Genomic DNA, 15,092 nt, shown 5'->3' with positions numbered 1-15,092 from the left:
GGCAAGCCACCCGGCTTGGATCCTGTGTTCCATTGGTGCAGGAACTGAAGGTGCATTGATACTCTCATGATCACGTGTGATGGCAGGGGTGTGGTAGTGGAACACTCCAAATTTTGGTGGGTCAGCCTAAGTAGAGCTATTGAAATACATTCAGGTTACCCTTCTGATCTGTGATAAAAATCTTTTCTCCCTGTCCAAAATGTGAAACGGGCCATTGTAAGGGGGCCTAAGGGGATGTTGGTGTGTGTCATGGTAGAAAGAAATCACCTGGCACTCATAAAGGCCGACGTATACCATCTCAGCTGTGGACGACTACAGGTCCTCATTTGGAGCAATTCTGAGCCCTAACATGACCCATGGGAAACAACACTCATCAGTTAGGGGAGCCTTCAGAGCAGCCTTTCGGGAGCCGTGAAACTGCTCGCATAGGCCACTGTGATATGCCGTGGTGTGATGTAGCCAAATGCCGAGGTTCTGGGCCACTGCAGCCCAGAGATCTGAAATGAACTGAGGACCACGGTCAGAGGAAATTTCAGATGAAGACAAACTGAGTAATCCAGGTGCCAATGAAGGCACATCTGCAGCTGTCGTCAATGCTAGAGGGACGGCCTCTGGCCACCTGGTCATATGGTGCACCGTGGTCAGAAAGTGCATGAAACCACGGAAGCAGAGAAGAGGACCAAAAAAGTCCACATTGACATGGTCAAACCGTCACTCAGGGACCTCAAAAGGTGACAATAGTGCCTGAACCTGACAATTAATTCTTGTCCACTGGCACTCCGACACCAGCTGCAGTCTAATCATGTCCTTTTCGAAGCTGTCCCAAATAAATTTTAGTGTAACCAGTTTCTGTGAGATCTTCTGGTCCGGATAAGGGAAGCCATGTATAGGTCAAAAACAGCCCATTTCCAGTTTGCAGACACGATGGGGCGAGGGAGACTGGTTGAGACATTGCACAGGAGAGAAACTCCAGCTTCTCTGAACTTCATGTCAGCCAACTGCAGGCCCGTGACTGCTGTTCTGTAAGCCTGGACCTTTGGGTCAGTAACTTGGTCAGCTGCCATGCCAACATAATTAACCCCTACATGTACGGCTTTAGCTGCTGGCCATGAGATGCAATCAGCCATGGGATTATATTCCCTCTTGATATGTTATATATCCATTGTGAACTCTGATATGTAGGCCAGGTGGCATTGCTGCTATGCAGATCAGTGATATTTTGGCCATCATGTGCATGAGGGGTTTGTGGTCAACAAATCTTGTGAAATGGTGACCCTCTAGAAGAAAGCAAGAATGACAGACAGCTAGATAGAGACTGAGAAGCTCACATCAAACGTGCTGTACTTCCTTTCAGATGGGTAGTGCTGCTGACTGAAGAAGGGGAGTGGCTCGCAAAAGGTTGGCTTGCCGGTACAACAGGTTATTAAAAAGGCAAACGGAATGTTGGCCTTCATTGCTAGAGGGACTGAATTCAGGAGCAAGGAGGTCATGCTGCAGCTATACAGGTACTGGTGAGGCTGCACCTGGAGTACTGTGTGCAGTTCTGGTCTCCATACTTGAGGAAGAATATACTGGCTTTGGAGGCAGTGCGGAGGAGGTTCACCAGGTTGATTCCAGAGATGAAGGGGTTAACCTATGAGGAGAGATTGAATCACCTGGGACTATACTCTCTGGAATTCAGAAGAATGAGAGGGGATCTTATGGACACATACAAAATTTTGAAAGGGATAGATAAGATAGAAGTAGGAAAGTTGTTTCCATTGGTAGGTGAGGCTAGAACTAGGGGACATTGCCTCAAGATTCAGGGGAAAAGATTTAGGATGGAGATGAGGAGAAACTGTTTTTCCCAGAGAGTGGTGAATGTGTGGAATTCTCTGCCCAGGGAAGCAGTTGAGGCTTCTTCACTAAAAATATTTAAATAACTGTTAGGTGTTTACATAGTAAGGTTGTTAAGGGTTATGGGGAAAGGGCAGGAAGATGAAGCTGAGTTTATTGCCATGATCTTATTGAATGGCGGGGCAGGCTCGATGGGCCGGATGGCCTACTCCTGCTCCGATTTCTTTTGTTCTTATGTTCTGCATCACTCCTCCAATCAGTGGGTCAGTCACAGCACCCCCAGCATAATCTGAAGCATCAGTGGTGATGACAATGGGTGTGTTGGGGGGCTGGTCTGCCATTAGCGTCATGTTAGAAAGATCTCCTTTGATATCATCAAATGCCCTGGTCATGCCCTGACCAGTCAAGCATGTGATTAGGGGTATTGCCTTTAAGCGCACTACACAGGGGGGCCATAAGTTCAGCAGCTCACGGAATAAAGCAATGGTAGAAATTCACCATGTCTAAAAACTCCTGTAGTTTTTTAGTAGTTTGGAGCAGTGGGAGATCCATAATAGTGGCTACCTTTGATGGGAAAGGAATTGCACCTTCTACAAACATGCGTTGGCCAAGAAAGTCAATGGTCGACAACCCAAACTGACATTTAGCAGGTTAATAATCAACCCATGTTTGCTTAAGCACTCTAAAAGTGTGCTGAGATGAGATACATGATCAGATTTGGATGCACCTGCGAAAAGTATGTCATTGAGGTAAACAAAAAGAAAATCTAAATCTTTAATGCAGGGTCTATCAGCCATTGGAAAATCTGTGCTGCATTTTTCAGTCCAAGTGGCAAGTGCAGAAACTCAGAGGGCAAATGGGGTTCTAACAGCAGTTGTGGGAATGTCCTCAGTGCACACAGGCACCTGATGGTAGCTCCTGACTAAGTCCACTTCAGAACAAAATTATCATTCCAGCTAAACGCACTGAAAGGTCTTGAATATGTGGGACTGGGTATGGATTGGGGTGGTAGTCTTGATAAGGCAGTGGTAATCGCCACATGGACAGCAATCACCATCGGGCTTGGGGACCATGAGGAGGAGTAAAGACCTAGAGCTATTTGATCTACTTACCATGCCATATTTCTGTGTTAGCAAACTCAACTTTCACACTGGTCAGCTCTTCTGAGTCTAGTCTATGTGCATGAGCGTGGACCAGCGAGCCAGCTGTGGAAATGTGGTGCTCAAACCCATGCTTTGTAATTGCAATGGAAAATGTAGGCTTGGTGAGGTTTGTGAATCTGCCCAGCAGGTGACTGAATTGTCATGTGGTGGGGTTTGCACCAGAAAGAGTCATTATGAGGAACTTAGTGGGGGTACCAGCTAAGGACATAAAGTCCTTTGTGTCCACAAGCCAGCGGTTCTTAAGGTATGTTATGTAGGACTAGATGTTATTTGCACTCCTGAGACTCGCTGCCTGGACTCTGTGGGGTGGCCCAGTGAGTGGTGGCATCCTTTGGGTTATCAAGTGGGCGCCCTCTTTCCTCAGTGTTTCGCTGATAGGCCCACGACACCTCCGGAGGGTTCAGCAGTGAATCCCGGCATCCCGGGCTCACCCCCTAGATGCCTTTCACTCACTTGGGGGCCCAGATGGAATCCTTTCTCTTCATCCAGAGCCACTGACTACCCTTTTCAGCAGCTCTGGAGAGGTCTTTGACTGCTTGTTGGTGTGTCTTCCCTCGCACTCCCGATTCCCGGAGTAGCCCTGATGTTGATGCGGCTACAAATCCCCTGCAGCCTACTTCGACCGGTCAGACCCTTGCTTTCCAGCCACGTTGTTGCGCGTTGGCTACAAGCTCAGCATACTTCAGCTTTTTGCGCTCATAGGCCTCCTCCACTGCATCCTCCTACGGCACTGTAAGCTCGATGATGTGAACGAGATGGAGTGAGGCCGACCATAGCACAAGGTCGGTCTGAGGTTGATTTCTGCAATTTCAGTTGGGAAGCAGAGCCTCTGGCCCAAGTCTGCCACCATCTTCCAATCACGTGCCCCACCTTGCCGCCTGGTGTCTGGTCTTGATATATCGAGTCTGGCTTAACCCTCACCTTCCCGGATAAATGCCGTTAACAGCCAGCGGGATGAAGGGGGAGGGAGAGTGTTGACGCTCATCCGCCGACTTTCCAGCACTGCTGCAAGACATCGTAGCACCTGGTTGTGCTGCCAGGTGTATCGGCTTTGAGTAAGGCTGGTCTTGCAGCCCACCAGAATGTGGTTTAGTGTTGCTGAGGCTGGGCAGAGGGAGCACGTGGGGTCCTCTCCATACCACTGGCTGAGATTCATGGGAGATGGCAAGACGTCGTAGGCAGCCCTGATGGTGGAGCTCGCTCTGGATGTCCCCATCTCCCACAGCTCTTTCCAGGAGATCTACTGGAAAGTCCTTTGGAGCACAGGAAACTTCCACTGAGCAGAGGTCTAGCAACTTCAGCTGAGACAAATGTGTGGAGTCATACACTGAAGCCGAGTGTCACACATTGTGTCCAATAAGTCTGCATCCTGTTGCCATTGGCAGCCTCCAGTGAGGGTCCGTGGCTCTCTGCCTTATAATCGATGGGCAATGCTGGCAGCGTACTCATTTGAGCACCCGTGTCACACAGGAAATGTCGCCCTGAAAGGGTGTCAAAATGAACAATAGACAATCCTGGCAGCTGGAACCCACATTGTTCACAGACCTCCGATATTCTGATGTGCTGTGCACTGGCACTGTCAAAGTTGCATGGTTGGCATTTCTTGGCATTGGTGCCAAAGCGTGCATGGACATGGCATTGTCTGGTTTGGAGCTGCAAGCATGAGTCTCCTGGTGGCTCTGCTGACAGGGCTTATTGAGACAGGGAAAGGAGGAGAAATGATACAACTCTGCCTGGCCATTTTAGCAAGCGCCCTATAGTCCTTCATGGGTGAATTAGTGAGGGCTGTGTGAACTTGCTCAGACATTTGTTGCATAAAGAGTTCTTTAAAAGTAAAATAAGGATGATGATTGCCCAGGAGAGTAAGCATGTGATCCATTAGCTCTGAAAGCCTAGCATCACCCAGACCGGGCAAGGAAAGCAACTGTTTGCCGCACTCAGACTCAGGCAGTCCAAAAGCCTGTAGTAGGTGAGTTTTATGAGTGACATAATTATCATGTGCAGGCAGGGTCTCCTAGGACACTCATCACTCTGGCTGCAGTGGAAGTGGTAAACTTTGGTTTTGTCTGCCGTGATTTTTCACAGCAAGAACTACGCTTTTACCCACGTAAACCACGTGGTAGCATGCTGTTCCCAAAACTCTGGTAGCTTCAAAACAACTGTGTTCGTCAGCTTGTTGTTGAGTAACTCTGGAATTGTCCCCAGTGTAGGATTTTGTGAATAAAACATATGAAAGTCATTTTATGTACTTAACAAAAGCCACAGCCCTTTATTTCCATACAAATAAACCAAAAGCAGTTGTCTTAATTTGACATCATTATGTTCAGACATTATCTCAAACAAACACAACTCAACCATGGTGTTTGTGAATTATGTAAAAATGTTTTTATTATGAACAGTATGTGTCATCTGTCACCCATTACATTATCCTACAAGATTACACTGAAAATGTGCAAAGGAAATTCAACAAAAGGCCATTTTGATGAACAATGCTCCGTAACACCTTAGATCTGTCTGTCATAAGGATCGATACTACTTCCTTGCGAGCTAGAATGGCTCATAAAAAGGTTAAAATTACGCAAATTGACTGTCCGGCCTGAGGTACCTCACTACTGCCATTTTCTCTTCTTTGAATTCACCTGCCGTACTCACTGCCGAGACAGACCTTTGAAACACAAAATTGTGATGCAGGTTTGCCACTGAGTCCTTGCAGTCCAGTGAGGTGTAGAAGGGGTAGGGACATCCTGAGAGGAAACTGATAAGTCAATCCCGGTATGTGGCAGGATTGCAGAAAAATCCTTAGGGGATGTATTGGTATCAGTTTATTACTGCACACATCGACTCCAGCCTTCTGCTATTTGCCTACCACTGAAACAGATGCCATCTCCCTGGCCCTAAACTCGTCTGTGGAGCATATGGGCAGTAATGTTGTTAATGTTGTATATGGCAGACTGTTGTTTATTGACTACAGCTGCGCCTTTAACATGATAATTCTAAGCATACTCATCACCAAACTCCAGACCCTGGGAGTCAATGCCTCCCCCTGCAACAGGATCCATGACTTCCTGATCAATAGGCCACAATTAGTGAAGGTAAGCACCAACACCTCAGCCATGATTATTCTAAAAACTGGTGTTCCATCTTCAGCTCCCTACCCTACTCCCTGTGCACTTGTGACTGTGTGGCCTAATTATGCTTTAACTCCATCCACAGATTTGCTTATGGTACCACCATACTGGGCCCTATCTCAAGTAGCGATGAGTTGGAGTACAGGAAGGAGATAGGGAGATTAGTGACATGGTGTCATGACAGCAGAGTTCCCTCAATGTCAGCAAGGCAAAGGACTTGAGGAAGGGGGTTATGCACATACTCCATGTACATTTATGTACGTACTCCATGTACGTCAATGGGGTCACGTACATAATCCATGTACGTCAATGAGGTCATGTACATACTCCATGTACATTAATGGTGTTAAAGTTGAGAGGGTTTGAGAGCTTCAGTTTCCTGGGACTGAACATCAGCAACAACCTGTCCTGCCCCAACCAAGGTGAGATCATGGAAAAGAAAGTTACCAAGTGATAAGTCCGTGCTTCACTTAAAGTAAACTTGAAGTTAGATCTGCATTCTCGGACTCCCGTGTCTTCCTTTGAATCAGTTTATAGTTTTGAAGTAAGAAAACATAACATTGGCGACGAGGTATTTTTGAAAATGAACCTGAGGTGACTATCGACATGTTGAAGTGCAGCAAGATGTTCGAACAAAAAAAAAATGCAGCGAGGAAAGTAGAGTTAAAATAAAAAGCAGTGCAGCATGTGTTCTTCAGAAGGGAAGACATGATCTATTTTTAAAATCAGGCAGGAACAGGGAATTCACTGCTTCATAAAGAGTGAGTACCGGGTGATAATAGTCGTTAAAAAAAAAAGCAGAAATGGCTGGCTATGTCTGAAAAGCTGACACATTTGATTATACAGAGGATAACTGGAATATGTATACTGAGCTAATTCAACAATATTTTGAAGCAAATAAAATAGCCTATGATAAATGAGTACAAATTTTGCTGAGTTCTTTGGGTTTAAAGGTGTACAGTTTGCTTTGAAGTTCAACTGTTCCAACCAAGCCATAAGAAATGTGCTTTGCTTAAATACAACAACCACCAAGCCATGTTGAGCTTGTATGTGGTAAAAAAACAGGGGGACCAGCATTGTGCAGTCATGATTGAGACAACTGCAACCTGATTGGAGATCCATCCACCATTTGAATACCACATCTCCGCAATAAAGTCAACCTCTGTGCCTCTGGTTGGAAAGCATGTTGGACCAAGGAAGAACCATGCTGTTTAGAGGAATCCTGAAAGTGACAAAAACAGTGGTCTGACTACAACAGGTTTTGTAGGCAACATATCTGAAAAAGATTCTGATATGTCAATCAGCAGTTATTTGCAAAATGTGCATTGGTTTTAAGCTGAAAGAGAGTTCTAGGAGCTTCAGGACAGCTGCAAGCATTCAGCTTTTGTGGTTGTAAAGAATTAGAATCATGCATTAAAGTTATTGCATGAACTTTAAGTGGGAGACAAAACACTGCTTGTAAAAGTAGATGCAAAGAACAAACCCAGCTGAATGAATGGAAGGCCAGAAAGAAAGGAGTTATTGGTGTCACAAAAACCAAGGATTCATCAGATGATGTTGTGGATGAGGAAACCAAGAGGAGAGAGAAGATGGTTTAAAGGAACACTAGAAAGATTAATAAGAGAATACTCTAGCGAACTAAATGCACATTCCAAAGATCAAGATGCACAAACAGGAAGGGAAAAAAGGAAGAAGAAGAAAGGTGGCCATTTTCAGCAGTCTCAGAGTCAATTCCCACAACCACCACTGAGGACAGCACAGAAGCTGAGATTGTTTTCACAGCCACAAGTCTCACCTGCCAAGCAAAGTAGTCCTCCTTGTCAGGAAAGATGTTATCCCACAAGGGTAAGAAATCCTCCACAGTGATTAAATCTTTATGCCTAAATGGGACAACTTAAAATTTACTATATTGTGGATATCTGTATGTAGTAAAGGAAAGGTACGTCGCATCCAGAGTTCCTCCAGTTAGCAGACGATTTCCCTCCACGCCTCTCTGAACATGGGGAACCGCATACGAGACAAGTTACAGCAGTGGTTTGCCATTGCCTTCTGCCAGGTGAGTTTCCAAAGAGATCACCAGCACGGATGGAAAGCGTGCAGGGGAGCCGGCTGGATTCCAATTCAGGGCCTTTTGTCCCGAAGTCCAGCACTGATGCCACTACACTACCAGCCGGGGTCGGTCTGTATGTAGTAGTTGTGTTATATAGTATACTGCGTATATACTTGGGATGCATTCTCTATTGTGTTGGAGTTTATAACTAAGTAGGGAGGAGTGCTGTGTATTTAATATTTAAGTAATACTTGAGCATACATTGTTTGATTTAAGCAATCTTGTTCACTTCAATAATTAATTACAGGTTATATGTATAAATAAATGAATTGCCACATTATGACACTACCATATGATACGTGCATGCTTTGCTTAAAATAAACGCCAAGTTAGACCCACATTCCCGGACTCTTGAGTCTTCCTTTGAATTAGTTTAATATTTTGAAGTTATAAACATAACGTTTGACCCCCACCAATTTTTATTGATGAACCATATAAAGGATAAAACTGCGGTACAGCTACTGCTATGCATATAATCCCAAGAAGCTGCAGAGAACTGAGGACAGAGCTCAGCACATCATGAAAACTAGCCTCCCCTCTATGGACTCTAAAGTCTATGCTTCTCAATTCCTCAGTAAAGAACCCAAAATAATCAAAGACCCCAACCATCCTAGACATTCTCTCTCCTCCCCTTCTCTCGTCAAGCAGAAGATACAAATATTTGAAAGGATATATCACCAGGGTCTAGGACACCTTCTATCTCACTGTTATCAGACTCTTGATTGGACTTCTTGTATGGTAAAATGGACTCACAATCTGTCTCATTCTGATCTTGCACTTTCTTCTTACCGGGACTGCACTTTCTCAGTAGCTTTTTTATTCTGCTTTTTTATTGTTTTACCTTATTCTACCTCAATGCACTGTGTAATGATTGATCTGTATGAATAGTATGCACCGTACCTTGGTATATTTGACAATAATAAATTAATACCAGTACCAATAGTCATCTATACTGAGGTACAATGAAAAGCTTGTTTTGCAAACTGTTCATACAGATCAGTTCATTACAGGGTGCAGGGTGATATAGAGCCAGGTAAAACAATAGCAGATGTGGAATAAAGTGTCACAGCAAAAGAGGAAGTGCAGTGCAAGTAAAAATGCTGAAAAGCATCAAAAGAGAACAAGATTAAGAACTTGGATTTATGTATCAACTTTAACATGACAAAATATTTCAGGGCATTTACTTCCTGGGAACTTGATCTGACAAAAACTGGCACCAAGCCCACCAGGGAGGAGATAGGTAGCATCCACGCCAGGACCATTAGACTCAAAAACAGTTACTTTTGCCAAGCAGGAAGACTGATCAACACTTCCACCCCCTAACTCAACCACCACTTCTTATGTATAGACACCCTTCTGCCTAGTGTCACTTTATGGACATACACTTAATCTATGTATATAAGCTATCTTATTTATTTATATTTATTGTGTTTTATTATTATTATTGTGTTCTTAATCATATTGTTATTTTTGTGCTACGTTGGATCCAGAATGAAAATTATTTTGTTCTCCTTTACACTTGTGAACTGGAAATGACATTAAACAATCTTGAGCAACACACATAAAAATTGCTGGTGAATGCAGCAGGCCAGGCAGCATCTCTGGAAGAGGTACAGTCGACGTTTCAGGCCGAGATCCTTCGTCAGGACTAACAGGAAAAAGAGATAGTAAGAGATTTGAAAGTGGGAGGGGGAGGGGGAGATCCGAAATGATAGGAGAAGACAGGAGGGGGAGGGATAGAGCCAAGAGCTGGACAGGTGATTGGCAAAGGGGATATGAGAGGATCATGGGACAGGAGGCCTAGGGAGAAAGAAAGGGGGAGGGGGGAAGCCCAGAGGATGGGCAAGGAGTATAGTGAGAGAGACAGAGGGAGAAAAGGGGGAGAGAGAGAGAGAGAGAGAGAGAGAGAGAGAGAAATAATTATATAAATGAATGAATGAATAAATAAATAAGTAAATAACAGATGGGGTACAAAGGGGAGGTGGGGCATTAACGGAAGTTAGAGAAGTCAACGTTCATGCCATCATGTTGGAGGCTACCCCGATGGAATATAAGGTGTTGTTCTTCCAACCTGAGTGTGGCTTCATCTTGAGAGTAGAGGAGGCCATGGATAGACATATCAGAATGGGAATGGGATGTGGAATTAAAATGTGTGGCCACTGGGAGATCCTGCTTTCTCTGGCGGACAGAGCATAGGTGTTCAGCGAAACGGTCTCCCAGCCTGCGTCGGGTCTCACCAATATATGGAAGGCCGCATCGGGAGCACCGGACGCAGTATATCACCCCAGTCTACTCACAGGTGAAGTGTCGCCTCACCTGGAAGGACTGTCTGGGGCCCTGAATGGTGGTGAGGGAGGAAGTGTAAGGAGGGCATGTGTAGCACTTGTTCTGCTTTCAAGGATTAGTGCCAGGAGGGAGATCGGTGGGAACGAATGGGGGTGACGAATGGACAAGGAAGTCACATAGGGAGTGATTCCTGCGGAAAGCAGAGAGTGGGGGAGAGAAAGATGGGCTTAGTGGTGGGACCTTTTTATGTGTGTTGCTTGAAATTCCAGCATCTGCAGATTCACTACTGCAAAGCCTCTTGCAGTGATGCCTACACTGAAGAAGTTTAAATCTTCTCTTTGACAGGAGTTCAGTGAAACCATCTCTCACCGCTCCCCATCTTGTTCACCAGCAATTTTTGTGTGTGTTGCTTGAAGTTCCAGCATCTGCAGATTTCCTCGTGTTTACGTTTTTAAACAATTTTGAATCTTGAATCTTGAAGCCAGTTAATGGTTTTTACGTGAGGTCTCCAATAACAGATTCTATTGAGTATTTCAAAGGAGGAAAGATAGAAAAATGGGCAGGGAGGTTTATGAAGGCCCAGAGGAGGCTCAGGAATTAGGGCCCTGACAAATTAAGGGATGAGCAAGAGACTAGCACTCTGAGAAAAGAAGTTTGTTTGGCTGAAGATTGCTGATACAAGGAGGAGTAAGGCAACAGAGAGATTTTAAGACAAGAATTAAGACTGAGCAGAGTTGGGCTAGCTAGGAACCAATGTAGATGAACAGTAGAAGGAAAATAGATTAAGGACTTGTACAATTTAGCATGTGGCAGCCAATCCGTATAGAAGCCATCTGCTGGTCTTCAATAGGGTTGCCTAGATATTTCTGAAACATAAATTGCTAGCAAAAACTAAACCAACAAATGACGTTGGGGTTTCAGACAGAATATCTCCTAACGTGTTCATATGTCAATCTACTGCTTGTATTTTTACCATGTAGGTTAATATCTGCAATACTACAACAAACAATAGTATACATGGCAAATTTGTTCTTGCATAATATTGTACTTTCTCAGCTTTCTAGCATGTTTTGAAAGGAACAATGTTCCCCACTCTATATAATAATAATAATAATAATTGATTAAAATATATTCCATTTTATCAGTATTAAATAACAACAAAAAATGAAAACTAAAACCATGACTCCGAACTGTGCTTTCACATCATCTTACCATCTGCTTTTAGATTTGACAAGGAGGGATTCCAATGTAAGAACTCTTTTACATAAGGTCACTGGTTAGGTCAATAGATTAAAACTTATCAGGTTGAAACAGTGAACAGACTCTTTTCTAGACAGAATAGGTATTGGCCTGTACTCACCTCATAAACGTTGAACTGACTTTGGCCTCGGGACAACTCTCTGTAACTGGTAGTGAACTCACCAATGAAGTCATGACTTGTATTGAAGATGGGTAAGAAACAGAAGAAAGAGGAAAGAAAAGAAGGAAAACACATTAATTCTGTGAGTTTCATCTAGATTTTAGTCCACTAGTCATTTATGCTTCCTCCTCTCTGTGTGAAAGCAGCTATCAGGATATTAAAGGGAGAGAGACTCCCAGCTTTGCCATGGAGGTTTGAGAGTGTGAAACTCAGAAATCTGAATTCTGATTTGCTCTCCTTCATTTGCTGTCACAACTAATGCACAGGTAACATACACAAGATTGGAAGAAGTTCAAGTGAACCACTTCCCAGAAGTACTGTTTGTATCTCCATATAGTGAGAAGTGAACAGTTAAAAGGGGAGATGTTGCATCTCCTGCATGGGAAGATCCTACGAAAAGGGAAATGGTCAATGGCAGAAAAAGAGAGGACCACAAAGTAATCAAAGGTATGAGAAAAATGCAGCTGGTGGTGGAATCTCACTGAGTGTGGCAGAAGGTGTGAACCATGGTCCATTGAATGGAGAAACTGGTGGGCGGAAGGTGATGATGAGAAGATTTCAAACCTTATTGTGAACCAGGAGAAGGGGGCGAGAGAAGAGTTGTAGGAAATAGATGAGGCACATTAAAATGCTCTGCTAATTACTGTGGAGGGTAAGGATGCTTAATTGATTTTCAACAAACAACCTTCTAACTGAAGTAACTGATTATAATTCATATACAGGCCTTCCCTGTTTAAATAACAGCTTTCATTTTTTTATAGATGTTAATAAATTGATTTTGTACGTAAGTCAGAAAAAACCACAAAACACAGAGATCACTCAATATTTCAATATAGTTAGCATTATAAGAAGTAGCATCATAAACAAATAAAGTTGATAAGAAAGAACTATACTAAAAGTGGAAAAAGAGGAAGTTAGTTTTGCTGTTTGTTGGTAAGAAAGAATTATATTAAAAGTGGAAAAAGAGGAAGTTAGTTCTGCTGTTTGTTGGTATGTCAGACTTTTAATGTTAATATTATGGGAAATTGTTCATACATATGGACATCTATAGATTGGGCATTCAAAACCCAGACAGGTTAAAGAGACAGTCATTATCTGTTAGCAAACAGCTACAGTGACATTCCTTGCACTGAATAAATCTTTGGAAGTAGACAAAAAAATTGAGCATTAATGAGAGCCTGTCGATGGAGGCAGGATCAAGAAGCCTCAATAAAAAGACTAGAAAATGGAAACTCATAAGTAACCCTCCAAAATTTAACACATCTGCTTTTTTAGAAATGAACAGAACTATTTATTTTTCTTAATAAAGCTTTATTAACTTGATTTTAGTGATGTCTGTGTCAATACCTTTAAATCCTTTTACTCCTGAACTTGGTTCATATTCTCACCATCTAACGAACCTTGATTCTGCTATGTGGAGTTTATGCAATAACATACACACTCAGTAGCCACTTTATTAGGTCCTCCTGCACCTAATAAAGCAGTCACTTAGTGTATATTCATGGACTTCTGCAGCTGCAGCCATCCACATCAAGTTTCACCACGTTGTGCATTCAGAGATGTTCTTCTGCACACCACTGTTATAGTGTGTGGTTATTTAAGTTATTGTTGCTTTCCCGTCAATTTGAATCAGTCCAGTCATTCTCCTCAGATGTCTCATTAACAATGCTTTTTCTCCCACAGTACTACAGCTCAGTGGATGCTTTTGTTTTTTTCACCATTCTCTGTAAACTCTCGAGACTATTGTGCATGAAAATCCCAGGAGATCAGCAGTTTCTGAAATACTCAATCCAACCCGTCTGGCACCAGCAATCATTTCACAGTCAAAACCACTTAGATCACATTTCTTCCCCATTCTGATATTAGGTCTGAACAACAACTGAACCTCTTGACCATGTCTGTATGCTTTTATGCACTGAGTTGCTGTCACATGACTACCTGATTAGATATTTGCATCAACGAGCGGGTGTACAGCTATACTAAATAACGTGGCCACTGGCTGTACATATACATTTTCTTCTCTCATGGCAGTTAGGAAGTAGTGGCTAAGAAAACATTTAATCCCATCTGGTGAAGTTGTTGTTGTGTAAGGAACTCCAGATCTAGCTAAACTGAAGGAATTGTAATATATTTTCCCACAATATAGATTATGCATTAAATATACAATATGTTTTTGTCTTCATTCAGTAAGTAACTCAATGTATTAATTTACAGTGAGTCAATGACAATAAATATTTTATCCTGAAACATTACATCAGTAAAACTTTAGAGGGTTAAAAAAATAGATGTTTCCCCAGACATGTAATTTATTTATAAAGTTTTAGTAATACCATTGGGGCATATCATTTAATGAACTATGATACATTCTGAGTCAGTATGGTGTATGATGTGGTGTGGAGCTTCTGGGAGATGGCTACCCAATGCTCCTCTTACCTAAATTTTTCTAATTTTCTGCAGGTCATGGGTCTGCTGCAAATAACAATCAGGTTTCATATAAAGTTCCATTGTGTAGCAAATAAAACACCGAGGTGTTGCTGAACTTCTGGTCCGGTGTTCAGCAGTTGTTCTCCATGCGCATTCATCTTCTTTTCTAGGTGGTCTCTTGGGGTTGAGGGCGACTTGCTTTCACTCTTCTATCATGAGTTCTGAGGTGACAGGTGAGTCATTGTGGGATAGGTGGCAATACTGCAGATGAAGAAGGGGCCGAGTGATCAGATGTGTGGGTGGATAGTCGATGAAGTCATGCACTGGCTTCTGTCTGCTCCTAGCACATGGATTCGAGGTCCTGTGCATGTCCTGAAATCCTCTTAGCCTTCTGCTCTCTCCATGCATGTTAATCATCACCATAATCTCTCTGCTATAAGACTATTCAACTATAAGATAGTACTCTAGCACAAGAAGATAGACTCTTGACCTCACAATCAAACTCATTATGGCATAGAACATTTTTATTGCCTACCTAGAGTGCACCTGCTCTATAACTATAACACTTTATTCTATATTCTGTTATTGTTTTCCCTTGCAATGCAAAATAAAACTTTTCACTGTATCTTGACACATGGCAGTTATAGGGCAATTCACAATATACAGTTTACCAATTTACAAATTTACAATTTTAAGGATTAGTTTCCCCTCCCCAATGTAACTCC

General features: G+C 43.0%; 1 protein-coding gene across 8 annotated transcripts in view; it reads right to left on the bottom strand.

Moving 5' to 3' along the window:
• LOC134356672 (copine-9-like) overlaps window positions 1-15,092 on the bottom strand; it is a 585,942-nt gene that overhangs the window by 99,965 nt on the left and 470,885 nt on the right. For 7 of the 8 annotated variants that reach the window (XM_063067690.1, XM_063067684.1, XM_063067685.1 and 4 more), the window contains one exon: window positions 11,884-11,959. The exons of the other annotated variant lie outside the window; for it this stretch is intronic. In XM_063067690.1, the coding sequence (XP_062923760.1) occupies window positions 11,884-11,959 (76 nt within the window). The remainder of the gene's footprint in view (window positions 1-11,883; window positions 11,960-15,092) is intronic. 8 annotated transcript variants of the gene reach the window in all.

This window comes from Mobula hypostoma, chromosome 15 (assembly GCF_963921235.1).
Source record: "Mobula hypostoma chromosome 15, sMobHyp1.1, whole genome shotgun sequence".
Taxonomy (NCBI): Eukaryota; Metazoa; Chordata; class Chondrichthyes; order Myliobatiformes; family Myliobatidae; genus Mobula; species Mobula hypostoma.
The sequence above is the reverse complement of the archived record's forward strand: the minus strand, read 5'-3'. Positions and strand labels throughout refer to the sequence as shown.